The sequence below is a fragment of the Notolepis coatsorum genome (assembly GCF_963971535.1).
Source record: "Notolepis coatsorum genome assembly, chromosome: 1".
NCBI classification, from domain to species: Eukaryota; Metazoa; Chordata; class Actinopteri; order Aulopiformes; family Paralepididae; genus Notolepis; species Notolepis coatsorum.
The window spans coordinates 61834266-61849532 of NC_140165.1; the positions used below are offsets into that span (position 1 = coordinate 61834266).

General features: G+C 48.9%; 1 protein-coding gene across 1 annotated transcript in view; it reads right to left on the reverse strand.

The window, feature by feature from the left end:
* Nucleotides 1–344: 344 nt before the first annotated feature.
* The window catches only part of tubgcp3 (tubulin gamma complex component 3), a 111116-nt gene continuing 96193 nt past the window's right edge, over nt 345–15267 (reverse strand). The window contains 4 exon segments of the mRNA XM_084323527.1: nt 345–2069; nt 2555–2649; nt 3591–3707; nt 7442–7582. Coding sequence (XP_084179653.1) covers nt 2003–2069; nt 2555–2649; nt 3591–3707; nt 7442–7582 — 420 coding nt within the window. The 3' untranslated portion in view covers nt 345–2002.

The window sequence follows — 15267 nt, forward strand, 5'->3', positions numbered from 1 at the left end:
AAATCAATGTTTTATTACTGGAAACAGTGACATCATGCTTCTGCGATGTTTTACCTGCTCTACCACTGCATAGACATTAGGGCGCTTTCTTTCAAACGTGGTTACCAGTGGTTACGGGCGGCCATGTTGGAAGAAAGAGAACGTTCTGTGCAAGGCCTCTGTTCTCCCCTCCGGACCAAAACACGTGATTTCCATCCCTTGTGTCGCGACCGCCGTGGTTCATAACTGAGTTCAAGGACGTCTAGACAAACACCAACGCTGGGGATTCAGAAGACACTTGTATGGAGAATAAAAACAAACAAAACCAGACAACGTCAAATATACACACAACAAAGAGATGTAAACAAAGCAGAAGGGAGAGATAATGTGGACGTTTTGTTCATCTAATGTACAATATGAAACTCTAAGGAGGAGAGGGGGGGGGGGGGCAGATTGTTCCAGAAAGCTTAGGGGGGGGGGGGGGGGTTTGGGGTTATTTTCACTAAAGTGAATTTATTCCTATATATTATTGAGGCGTGTTTAGAACCTAATTAATTAGTAATTAATGGGGACAGTGACAGAATGGCAAGGCATATAGGAGTGTGAGTGTCTCCATGTTAACAAGTCATATAGTCTTGTATTTAGCAGGTTGGGATCATATTGTAATGAAATGATGATAGAGGTCTTTCACAGAACGTTTAGATGCCTATTTGTCCTCCTTGTTGGAAGAGTCAACGTTTGCTCTGTGTTTGTTGTATGAGAAATATATCAACAAACATTGAATGTAACGTGATTTTCCAGTGTTTTACCTGCTCTACCAATGCAGATATCTTTCTCTCCAATGGTTACAGGCAACCATGTTGGAAGAGGAACATTCCGTACCTCCACGGTGACATTGCCATGGATGATAATAATAATAACCACATATTAACTCAGTTTCCTCTCAAAATGAGAATTTCAATATTTAACTGAACGTCACACGTTATCATGCAGTTCAGTGCTATGATCAGCGACTGGGATTGTTTATCTTGCAGATTTCCAGGCGACTATTGTGATATGAATTTCTTTCATGTGGCATTTTAAGACATTTTATTAAAACAAGAGTTCCGAGACAAATTGGCTCTTTTCAAATTATCTTTCTTCTGACCAAACTAATATCAAGATATTGAATCAGCGGAACAACCAAACTAATATGAAGATAATCTATATTGATATAGAGTTGTGAGATGTTATAACTCAATACAAGGCTAAATGACTTGTTAAGAGGGGGAACTTGGCATCACACTGTGGAAAGGCTGCTTGTTTATTCATGGCTTCTTACTGGAGCAGCGCAGGGCGTCGCTACTAGGAAACCCTGAGGAGAAGATCAGACAGAATCTATCCCCATATAGCCCCGCCCTACCGAACTAACAGACCTGGAAACAGGAACAGCAGAACTAACAGACCTGGGACCAGCAGATGTGACTGAGGAACGCGGCGGCTGTGATTGGAGGGTCAAGGAAAGAGGGCGGGGCTTGAGCTAGGTCATTTAGATAACAGGAAGTCATTAGAGTCCATTTTGGATGGTATGTAGAAGCTCAGCCTCTGCCTGGTCTTTGTTTTATAAGCACTATGTTCCTGGTTCATCGGAGGGCTTCACACCTGGTGCTTCTGTGATGTCATACTGGCTGCTGTGATGTCACCATTGTGATGTCACCTCGCCCGAGGCGTCGGGAATTCCTTCTGGACATATTATGAGGTCATCAATGACGGGACACATAAACTGTGATGTCACTCCTGGCTGGGCCCCTTCCGTCGTGACCTCGTGTTCTTTATCCTTCAAAGTTTCATATTTCTATGGTGAATTCATCTTCGCATAAGTGCTTATGATCCACAGGAATATCCTTTTTATTTTTTCCTTCTTCTCTTTCTGTCCGGCCCACATGTGATGATGTCATAATGTCCTCCTCCGGTCAGTTGAAGTTCTAGCCTTACAGTGACATCATCTCTGTAGTCGTCATGGTGGCAGGTGGGTGTCGCGGTGTCAGAAGTTGGACGATCGTCGCCCCCTGGAGGTGCCCAGAGAGGCCCTCAGCCTGGGCTCCCTGGCCCTGCAAGAATATCACAGCAATGATGTTAACTTCCTGCAAGAATATCACAACAATGATGTTAACTTCCTGATTTAACCTGGATGTAGTAAAAGGTAAAGGAGGGTTTAACCTGGATGTATAAACAGTAGGGAGGGTTAACCTGTATGTATAAACAGTAGGGGAGGGTTAACCTGTATGTAGTTAACAGTAGGGAGGGTTAACCTGTATGTAGTTAACAGTAGGGAGGGTTAACCTGGATGTAGTTAACAGTAGGGGAGGGTTAACCTGTATGTAGTTACCAGTAGGGAGGGTTAACCTGGATGTAGTTAACAGTAGAGAGGGTTAACCTGGATGTATAAACAGTAGGGAGGGTTAACCTGGATGTAGTTAACAGTAGGGAGGGTTAACCTGTATGTAGTTAACAGTAGGGGAGGGTTAACCTGGATGTAGTTAACAGTAGGGGAGGGTTTAACCTGTATGTAGTTAACAGTAGGGGAGGGTTTAACCTGTAGTGCTCGTTGAAGTCCAGCCTGAAGCTGAGGAAACGCAGACTCTCATCTTGACTGGTCATCAACAACACCAGGAACTGCTGAACTATGCCCTGAGAGAGAGAGGGATAGAGAGAGAGAGGGATAGAGAGGGAGGGAAGGGTGGAGTACAGACAAAATAAATGAGAAATGCATCATATCAGATCAACCGCACAAACTAACTGTAAAAGACAGACATAGATACAGACAGAGATACAGACAGACAAACATAGATACAGACAGACAGACAGACAGAGCGAGAGACAGACAGACAGACAGACAGAGCGAGAGACAGACAGACAGACAGAGCGAGAGACAGACAGACACATACACAGACCTGATAGAAGTGGGTCAGGATGACAGACAGACAGACAGGCAGACAGACAGACAGACAGACAGACATAGAGACAGACAAGACAGACAGGCAGGCAGACATAGAGACAGACAGACAGAGAGACAGACATACATAGACAGACAGAGAGACAGACAGACAGACATAGAAACAGACATAGAGACAGACAGACATACATAGAGACAGACAGACATAGAGACAGATCAGACAGACATAGAAACAGACATAGAGACAGACAGACATACATAGAGACAGACAGACATACATAGAGACAGACAGACAGACATAGAGACAGACAGACAGACATAGAAACAGACATAGAGACAGACAGACAGACATAGAGACAGAGACATAGAGACAGACAGACAGACAGGCATACAGACAGACATAGAGACAGACATACAGACAGGCATACAGACAGACAAGACATAGAGACAGACAGACAGACATACATAGAGACAGACAGACATAGAGACAGACATAGAGACAGACAGACAGACATAGAAACAGACATAGAGACAGACAGACAGACATAGAGACAGACAGACAGACATAGAGACAGACAGACAGGCATACAGACAGACAGACAAGACATAGAGACAGACAGACAGAGCGAGAGACAGACAGAGAGAGACAGGCAGACAGACAGACAGACAGACAGACCTGGTAGAAGTGGGTCAGGATGCGTAGCTGGGACCTCATCTTAGAGATGGTGTCCTGGAACTCCTGCACCCTCTTCTGCTCCTCCGCTTCCTGCTCAGCTGTGACGCCCCAGGTACCCTGCAACCAGTTAGACCAGTTACACCACCAGTTAGACCAGTTAGACCAGGTACCCTGCAACCAGTTAGACCAGTTACACCACCAGTTAGACCAGTTAGACCAGGTACCCTGCAACCAGTTAGACCAGTTAGACCAGGTACCCTGCAACCAGTTAAGACCAGTTAGACCAGTTACACCACCAGTTAGACCAGGTACCCTGTAACCAGTTAGACCAGTTACACCACCAGTTAGACCAGTTAGACCAGGTACCCTGCAACCAGTTAGACCAGTTACACCACCAGTTAGACCAGTTAGACCAGGTACCCTGCAACCAGTTAGACCAGTTAGACCAGGTACCCTGCAACCAGTTAAGACCAGTTAGACCAGTTACACCACCAGTTAGACCAGGTACCCTGTAACCAGTTAGACCAGGTACCCTGCAACCAGTTAGACCAGTTAGACCAGGTACCCTGCAACCAGTTAGACCAGTTAGACCAGGTACCCTGCAACCAGTTAGACCAGTTACCCTGCAACCAGTTAGACCAGTTAGACCAGGTACCCTGCAACCAGTTAGACCAGGTACCCTGCAACCAGTTAGACCAGTTACCCTGAAACCAGTTAGACCAGGTACCCTGCAACCAGTTAGACCAGTTAGACCAGGTACCCTGTAACCAGTTAGACCAGGTACCCTGCAACCAGTTAGACCAGTTAGACCAGTTACCCTGCAACCAGTTAGACCAGGTACCCTGCAACCAGTTAGACCAGGTACCCTGCAACCAGTTAGACCAGGTACCATGCAACCAGTTAGACCAGTTACCCTGCAACCAGTTAGACCAGTTACCCTGCAACCAGTTAGACCAGTTAGACCAGTTACCCTGCAACCAGTTAGACCAGGTACCCTGCAACCAGTTAGACCAGTTAGACCAGGTACCCTGCAACCAGTTAGACCAGTTACACCAGTTAGACCAGGTACCCTGAAACACACCACCAGTTAAAATCAGTCACCCTGAGAACACACCACCAGTTAAAACCAGTCACCCAGAGAACACACCACCAGTTAAAACCAGTCACCCTGAGAACACACCACCAGTTAAAACCAGTCACCCTGAGAACACACCACCAGTTAAAACCAGTACACCCTGAGAACACACCACCAGTTAAAACCAGTCACCCTGAGAACACACCACCAGTTAAAACCAGTCACCCTGAAACACACCACCAGTTAAAACCAGTCACCCTGAAACACACCACCAGTTAAAACCAGTCACCCTGAAACACACCACCAGTTAAAACCAGTCACCCTGAGAACACACCACCAGTTACTTAAAACCAGTCACCCATGAAACACACCACCAGTTAAAACCAGTAACCCTGAAACACACCACCAGTTAAAACCAGTCACCCTGAGAACACACCACCAGTTAAAACCAGTCACCCTGAAACACACCACCAGTTAAAACCAGTCACCCTGAAACACACCACCAGTTAAAACCAGTCACCCTGAAACACACCACCAGTTAAAACCAGTTACCCTGAAACACACCACCAGTTAAAACCAGTCACCCTGAAACACACCACCAGTTAAAACCAGTTACCCTGAAACACACCACCAGTTAAAACCAGTCACCCTGAAACACACCACCAGTTAAAACCAGTACACCCTGAAACACACCACCAGTTAAAACCAGTACACCCTGAGAAGTGAGAACACACCACCAGTTAAAACCAGTCACCCTGAGAACACACCACCAGTTAAAACCAGTCACCCTGAAACACACCACCAGTTAAAACCAGTCACCCTGAGAACACACCACCAGTTAAAACCAGTCACCCTGAAACACACCACCAGTTAAAACCAGTTACCCTGAAACACACCACCAGTTAAAACCAGTCACCCTGAGAACACACCACCAGTTAAAACCAGTCACCCTGAAACACACCACCAGTTAAAACCAGTTACCCTGAAACACACCACCAGTTAAAACCAGTACACCCTGAAACACACCACCAGTTAAAACCAGTACACCCTGAGAAGTGAGAACACACCACCAGTTAAAACCAGTCACCCTGAGAACACACCACCAGTTAAAACCAGTCACCCTGAAACACACCACCAGTTAAAACCAGTCACCCTGAGAACACACCACCAGTTAAAACCAGTCACCCTGAAACACACCACCAGTTAAAACCAGTACACCCTGAGAAGTGAGAACACACCACCAGTTAAAACCAGTCACCCTGAGAACACACCACCAGTTAAAACCAGTCACCCTGAAACACACCACCAGTTAAAACCAGTCACCCTGAGAACACACCACCAGTTAAAACCAGTCACCCTGAAACACACCACCAGTTAAAACCAGTACACCCTGAGAAGTGAGAACACACCACCAGTTAAAACCAGTCACCCTGAAACACACCACCAGTTAAAACCAGTCACCCTGAGAACACACCACCACACAAAGTGTACACCCTGAGTATACACAAACAAGCATATTCTCAGGTTAACAGCTTGTGTACTCACATTTTCCTGTAGTGGTTGTTGCCATATTCCAAAAAAATAATAAAAATTAAAGAAAATTGGTATAAGCTGGAATCCATAGCCTGCCCTGAAGTCTTATGTAGTACAGGTCAAATTTTATAAAAATCCATTCAGAAATTTGTCTTCTAGAGAGATCTGGGTAAACCCTGTGCTAAGAAAAAAGCACTCCATTTCTTCATTTCCTCATCCATGGCCATTCATTTGAAAATAAATTCACTTTTGGTTTTCGCTCGTCATATATATATATATTTTTATCCACTTTTTCTCCTTATTTTTCTCCCATCCCAATTTCGCCTTGCCAATTCTCCCTTCAATTCTCCCCTCCCCTGTCTCGAACGTTGCTAGACTATGCCTCCCACTGGTCGGCTGCAGTAAGCCTTGCATCACGTGTCCCCTCCGGTACACGAGGAGGCAGCTGTCACATCTTTTCACCTGTACAGCGTGATCTCTCAGTGGCGAGGAGTAACACGTGGGAGGCTCACGCTGCCCCCATTACTTCCTGATTCTGCTGTACAGGTGCACCAACCGACCTGTAGGAGTCGCTGTCCACAACGTCCAATCCCCACCCACCAGCTTTCCCACCCCTAACACTGCCAATTGTGTTAGTATGAACGACCAGCCAAGCTGGTAGCAACGCCGAGAGCTGGGCTCGAACCCAGCATCTCCTGCGTTAGTGGCGAGCGGCTTGCCCACTGCGCCACTTAGCCGCCCCTTCGCTTGTCATATTTCACCTAGATACCTTATTCGCACACCCCCACGTGGGATATCATTGGAAAGCTACACTCATTGGCTACAACCCTGACCAATCATTTTTTGGACGGATGATTGACAGTTCTAGAGCGTCGGGAGTCCGGTGTGGTAATCTGATGCTCGCGTGTAAAAAGTTGCACGCCTGACATATCGTCATGTAACTCGAGAACCGAGGCACGGATTTGGTCGAGTGAGGAGGCATTCGAACAGTAACAAAGAGCTTTAATTCGGTAATTTATATCTTCGGTGAAAAATGCAGCCCAGAGGCGCTAGACGCTCGCAAAGTGCCGTGACTTTGTGCGTTCCGCCGGTGGGCACGTCGGCCTGAATACGGTACCTCTCCTGTTAAGAGGTTAACAGCTGAACATGTTTCTAAAGGTTATGTCTTGTCTCAGGTGAACAGCTCAACATGTTTCTAAAGGTCTCGTCTCAGGTGAACAGCTCAACATGAATGTCTCGTCACCTCCTCCTGTCGGCTCTTCTTCTTCTCCTCGAACTGCAGGCGCAGGCTGAGCTCCTCCAGGGAGGAGCGGTACAGGCTGTCCTGAGAGGTCTGGAACTCTATGATCTGATCAAAGATAGCCCTCAGCTGGTTCAACAGGGACTAGAGAGAGGGGGGGGGAAGAGAGAGGGGGGAGGTAGAGAGAAAGAGAGGAGGGGAGGGAGATGGGGATGAAGGAGGGAGATGGAGAGAATGAAAGATGGGGTGGAGAAAGAGACAGTGGGAGGAGGAGGTAGAGAGGTGGGGAGGGAAAGAGGGAGGGTTGGATAGAGGTAGAGAGAGGGGGGGATGTAGAGAGAAAGAGAGGAGGAAGAGATGGGGAGGAAGGAGGAAGGGAGATGGAGAGAAGATGGGGTGGAGAAAGAGACAGAGGGAGAGGAGAGGAGGAGGTAGAGAGGTGGGGAGGGAAAGAGAGGGGAGGAGCAAGAAGAGAGTTTAGTTTCCACCTACATGCTTCTATATTCATACATACTAAGTGTTACAAAGGGTCAGATTAAACCGAATATATATATTTATTGCCTGAGATCCCATGTATAATATTTGTATATCGTTTGATATCCCTTGTATATTCTTTGTACATATACACGGAATATCCCTTTACCTGGTACAGGACAGACCATAATATTCGTTCTCCTATTGGAAGCGATCCCCTAGGCGCCAGTGACTTACCCCCTTGAGTCAAGTTCAATAGTGCCGACGAACATGTCCCAACTAGCCCCGGTTCCGCGTAGGAATACGGCTACCGAAATACGAATGGTACTATTTGTTCACCGTGCATATAAATAGGGCGCAAGAAATGTAGAACTCCTCTTAGTCCCTTGTCCCGTTCAGTCTCGTTCAGTTCCAGTTATCCAAGTGACGCCTGACCACACTATGCAACGTGCGGTAGAGTAGGACTCGTATTGCCCCAAATAGAGTCGTGTTTTATATCCTAATACGTTTGTTTAACGTATCGTTCGCTCCTTACTAGTAAAAGCCTTCATTACGAGTCAAAGACCACGTGAAGTGAGTAATTGTGTGTCTACATAGAGCACTTATTGCCGCGTGCTAATAGGATAGTAACATCAAGTTCAATTGTGAACCACCGCGCACCACGGAGGATACCTACACCGGTGATTGCAGAGCCATTTTCCGGCAGGATTATTCTTCATTGCTTTGACTGTGGCGGCTGGAGCAGAGAACCGTCTACACCCACTGCTGTGGGATCTACACATTCCCGTGAGGACATCACTCGAGCCCGTATCTGTCGGAGCAGAGACTCCACGGCTTCATCTGCGGCGCGCACCCTAGGATTACAGCTGCTGCTTTCCCCGCTGACACAGGGGTGATATCGCCTCCGTGGACCCTTGACTTTGTATAGAGCATTGCCTCCCCCTGCTGGCTTACGACCGGTAGTACCCCCCTTTCAGTATCTCCAGTATCTCTCCTGAGTACCATAGATAATTACTAATATTCATTATTGATTTGCCTATGCACATTCTTTGCCTTATAAGCGCATTCAATATAAAGCATATTAGGTAATACCATTTGATGTAATAAATATTCTAAACAAGTATGTGTGTGGAAACCGTGTTATTGTGGAGAAGTTCTCATCATATACCTGTGTACGGTATTGGCCAGTAATGTACATACACGGTAGTGGTTTAATGATACCAATACTTGATTAATACAGTCAGGGAATTGTACCCCTCAGTTACAATTGGTCCTTCGAGCCCCGGATAATAATTAGCGTAATATTAATATAATATTAATATTGACATGGCCGATGACGAACACTCCACAAACGGTTCTCCTAAGCTAGATCGCCCGCAGCGCAGACGGCAGCCACCTCCCTATCTAGAGGCATACGCTGTCAGTCCAATACCTAGCTTTAAAGGGAAATTAGATACGGATAAAATAACTAAAGCGGATAGTAAAATTATGTCCGACTCCATCAACCAGGATACCCCGACCACAGAGGCCCTAGTGGGTTCTAATGTAACTGACCAAGCTCACGGTGGGGACCAGGAGGGAACTGACACGACTTTATCCCCCGACAACGTCGACAAGGTAGTCCCCGGAGAGCTCCAGGACAAAGAAAGCCCTCCCGGGATGGAACCCGACCCACCACAAGAAGAGACGCGCACCCAGGAGATGGATCTCCTCGGTACGCAACAGGAGAACGGGTCTCCAACAAGTACTGCCGGGAGCCGATCGCCCCGAACGGCGTCTTCCCCCAGCGCGGCGGACAAGATGCTGGCGCAAGCACTCATCGCCACCCTGGCAGCCTCCACCGAACGCGATCGACTTCAAGCGCAACAGACGCGCGAGCGCGAACAGTTTGCAGGCGAGCGAGAGCGCTTCCAGGCGCAACAAAGGAGTGAAGACGACCGCATAAGACTGGAGACCAGACGCCTCAAGACAGAAGAGAACATTGAGAGAAGCCGCGCCGATGCACAGCACGCCGCCGCCAATGCACAGCACGCCGCCGCCAATGCACAGCGCGACGTCGCACATGCCCAGCGCGACGCCGCCAACGCACAGCGCGACGCTGCCCAGGCCAGCGCCAATGCGCAGCGCGACGTCGCCAATGCCCAGCGCGAAGCAGCGCGCGACGCAGCCCATGCCCAGCGCGAGGCAGAGCGCGACCGGCTGCAGGCAGAGCTGATGGACAAACTGGTTGCCATGGCGACACCCCCTCACTCCGCACGGAGCTCTCAGAGATCGTCAAGACATGGGTCTAGGACACATTCCCCTACCCGACGAAGCGACCCGGGACCCCGCCAACAGGAGGATCCTGTCCACGTCTCCGAACCCCCTCCCCAGCCGGTCCATACGAGACCCAGCAACCGGGAAGAATCGGACCACGCCGAGAGACTGAACAGAAGACTCCAGGTCCTAGCAGAGGGAGAGGAGGAGGAAGAGGAGGCCCAGTACAGCCCCGACCAGCAGCAACGTACTCTGGCCCAGGAGGCCCAGTACAGCCCCGACCAGCAGCAACGTACTCTGGACCAGGAGGTCCAGTACAGCCCAGAAGTCAGCCCCGAGGCCCTGCGCTACAAACCCCCGACTCAACTCACGGGTGAGTTTGACGCACCGCCAGCCCCGAGGGACAGCACCTGGGTACCCGACCTTCGGTACCCACCAAGTACCAGCCCAAGACGACACGCACGGGGAGACTCGCCTAGGAGGCCTCTTCCCCAACGCTCACCGATGTGCCAGTCATCCATGACATCGTACCTTGGCGCACCGACGTTTCCAGACTTCACCCATGAGAACCGAGCACAGTACACGGAGCTACGGATGTGCTTAGAGACAATGATGGTTGATGTAGCTGATGAACGCCACAAGTATGCTACCCTATTGAAGCACCTCAAGGTGCCCCGAGCGCACAATATAGCGCTGGCCTATGCCAACTCTACTACCCCATACACAGCGGCTCTAGCAGCACTCGACCAACGGTATGGACGCGTATGGGACTACGTGATACAGGAGATAAGAGACATTGACCGTCTCCCCCCAGCCAGAGACAACAGAGCGCTAGATGACCTGTCTATCAAGGTACAGTCCCTGGTAGGGATGCTGGGGTCCCAAAAGGAAAAGGGTATCTACGAACTGTACGCTAACTCTAACGTAGAGAGGATATTAGAGAAGCTCCCTCCCGCCCGACAAGAGCGCTTCAGGCGGCAGAGAGACTACCGCGACCCCAACGGTCCAGAGGCGTCCCTCCTGGACCTGTCTGAGTTCCTCGCCAGGGAGGTCAGTAGCCTACGACTCGACACGTTCGTATGGAGTGGACCAAGCCCACGACTCGGACCTCGGGGACAAACGGATAACCGCCGGTTGGTGACCGTTATGCACCAAGCCGAAGCAGTACCACACAAGAACCACAACACCCCCTCGACGAAAGAGGACCAGTGGAAGATTGAGTGCCAGTACTGTGAGGGAGAACATCGGCTGTATCAGTGCGAAGATTTCAAGAAGCTGACCACGGATGATGTGAGTCAGTGGGTCAAGGACCACCGCCGCTGCTTCCGCTGCGCGCGCAGCCACCTAGCAGCTGAGTGCCGCTTGAAGAAGAAGTGCAGCAGGTGCGGTGGCACCCACTTGGAGGTCCTGCATGACATCAACAGGCGTCAGCCAGGACAACAGAGTGGGCCCGTCGCGGTGATGTACCATGCCGAGGCGGTGGCACCAGTACCGAAGAGCCACCAGACCGCTCCCTACTGTACCTACTGCGACGGCGGACACTGGCTGGCACAGTGCGCCGAATATAAGACACTGAACCCCGTCCAAGTGGACCAGTGGCGTGAGGCGGCCCAGGCGGGCGCCGCTTACCACGAAGGGGCGGCCCAGGCGGGCGCCGCTTACCGCGCAGCACTGTGCGGAGCCCACCAGAAGTTCCAAGGCAACCAACCAACAGGAGTGCTCCACATTGACCAGCATAGCGGGACCCCCCGTGTGCTCCTCAAAGTGGTCAGAGTGCTCCTGAGCTACGAGGACAAGGTCCTGGACACTTACGCCGTCCTGGACGATGGGTCTGAAAAGACTCTCCTCCTCGCTTCCGCAGCAGCCCAGTTGGGCCTGCGAGGTGTCAAAGATACAATGACCATACGCACCATCAGAAGGGACCAGAAGACCATAAAGGGTGAAAGGGTCTCCTTCAAGATAGCAGCGGTGGACCAGCCCGAGAAGCAGTATAGTATAACTAACGTCTTCACTAGCCACGACATAGGCCTGTCTCAGTACACCTACCCCATCCCACAGCTGATGGCTAAGTATGTGCACCTACGTCAACTACCTATACCGCTTATCGACGGCGCCACACCGACCCTGCTCATCGGCTCCGACCACACGGACCTCATTCTCCCAATTGAGGCGGCCCACGTCGGACCCAAAGGATGCCCAGTCGCGGTTCAGACCCGACTGGGATGGACGCTCCAGGGCCCCCTCTACGGACTTGACAGTCAACCCACGTCTACACGCTGCCTACACACAGAGGCGAGCGACACCGGCCTCTCCCCCGTACAGCAGAGGCTATTGACATTAAGCGAGAGGCCCGTGAGAGAACCGTGGGCACCAGAGGGAGTTCAGAACCCCACCCCCCTCAGCTGCGCTCCAGACGTAGCTGACATCGAACCCAGCACCCCAAGCGACTCCTTGACGGGGCGGCCGGGACCGGCCCCTCCTCAGATGGGGTACAGAGCAAACAAGAGAAACAGACGGAGGAGGAGAAAGCACAGCCAAGCACAGATCAAAGCAGTCTCAGGCCCGCTTCCTCCTAAGCCCCCCTTCATCCCGTCCCGCTTCCTCCTAAGCCCCCCTTCATCCCGTCCAGTCGTCATGACCATAGACCAGTCACTACCCCGAGCTGCGTGGCCGGCCGGCCGCGTAAGCAAAGTGACCACTGGTGCCGACGGAAAGGTCAGAGTGGCAGAAGTGCTCGGCCAAGGGCGGACCTACAACCGACCCGTGGCGAGGCTGATAGAGTCGCCAAGGCTCCCCGACTCGCTTAATGACGACCATGACCCCTGACTTTGTGACTTGCCTACCCTCACAACGGACATTGAGTAGTGGACAGTGCGGTTAATCTGTCTCTGCTTAGCTAATTAGGTGGGACTAATTAGGGGGCGGCTGTTACAAAGGGTCAGATTAAACCGAATATATATATTTATTGCCTGAGATCCCATGTATAATATTTGTATATCGTTTGATATCCCTTGTATATTCTTTGTACATATACACGGAATATCCCTTTACCTGGTACAGGACAGACCATAATATTCGTTCTCCTATTGGAAGCGATCCCCTAGGCGCCAGTGACTTACCCCCTTGAGTCAAGTTCAATAGTGCCGACGAACATGTACCAACTAGCCCCGGTTCCGCGTAGGAATACGGCTACCGAAATACGAATGGTACTATTTGTTCACCGTGCATATAAATAGGGCGCAAGAAATGTAGAACTCCTCTTAGTCCCTTGTCCCGTTCAGTCTCATTCAGTTCCAGTTATCCAAGTGACGCCTGACCACACTATGCAACGTGCGGTAGAGTAGGACTCGTATTGCCCCAAATAGAGTCGTGTTTTATATCCTAATACGTTTGTTTAACGCATCGTTCGCTCCTTACTAGTAAAAGCCTTCATTACGAGTCAAAGACCACGTGAAGTGAGTAATTGTGTGTCTACATAGAGCACTTATTGCCACGTGCTAATAGGATAGTAACATCAAGTTCAATTGTGAACCACCGCGCACCACGGAGGATACCTACACCGGTGATTGCAGAGCCATTTTCCGGCAGGATTATTCTTCATTGCTTTGACTGTGGCGGCTGGAGCAGAGAACCGTCTACACCCACTGCTGTGGGATCTACACATTCCCGTGAGGACATCACTCGAGCCCGTCTCTGTCGGAGCAGAGACTCCACGGCTTCATCTGCGGCGCGCACCATAGGATTACAGCTGCTGCTTTCCCCGCTGACACAGGGGTGATATCGCCTCCGTGGACCCTTGACTTTGTATAGAGCATTGCCTCCCCCTGCTGGCTTACGACCGGTAGTACCACCCTTTCAGTATCTCCAGTATCTCTCCTGAGTACCATAGATAATTACTAATATTCATTATTGATTTGCCTATGCACATTCTTTGCCTTATAAGCGCATTCAATATAAAGCATATTAGGTAATACCATTTGATGTAATAAATATTCTAAACAAGTATTTGTGTGGAAACCGTGTTATTGTGGAGAAGTTCTCATCATATACCTGTGTACGGTATTGGCCAGTAATGTACATACACGGTAGTGGTTTAATGATACCAATACTTGATTAATACAGTCAGGGAATTGTACCCCTCAGTTACACTAAGGCCTGACTAAATTAATTGTTTGGTTCCTGTTGGTTGTCAGTTAAGGTCATGGGTAGGTAGGGAATTTATTTTATTTAATTTTTTCTCACGGATAGGGAATTTCTTTATTTAATTAAAATGTTCACGACAACATGGATGCATGTACTCTGCCAGCATGTTTAATATCCATAATACTAAAGGTTTGACTAAGATTTTTATGAAACTTTATTGTAAAATTTTTTTTTTTAAATAAATTGGGTCGCACCTAAATCGGCAGGGTCGGTCGGTAACCGGAACCAAACCATTTATTTTGATAAGCCTAGGGGTGTAACGATGCATCGATGCATCGATCCTAATGTGACGATTCAACTGCATCGATTTGAAAATGTTAGAATCGATTAGAATCGAAATAAATTTTTTTTTTTGTTTTTGTTTGTTTTTATTGACCTATAATCTATTCATGCTGAGTGAATCAGTTCCCCCAGCCACATTTGTGTATTAAATTTTTTTGGGGGAATTAACTGATAGAAAATTAATCGAATCGAATCGTGGTCAAAGAGATTTCATGATGCATTGAATCGTTGCCTGAAGAATCGTAATCTAATCTAATCGTTGTGAGGTCGAATCGTTACACCCCTAATATATACATACATACGTCTAGATTGTGACACATTGGAAACGTGTTTCAATTATGCTTTAATGTAAGAATGATTACATCATGTAAATTAATTAATAAATATGGTACTATGCTGTTGTTGTCCAATAAGGAACTAGTGATGTGTCATTACCCTGCTGTTGTTGTCCAATAAGGAACTAGTGATGTGTCATTACCCTGCTGTTGTTGTCCAATAAGGAACCAGTGATGTGTCATTACCCTGCTGTTATTGTTCAATAAGGAACTAGTGATGTGTCATTACCCTGCTGTTGTTGTCTAATAAGGAACCAGTGATGTGTCATTACCAGGCCA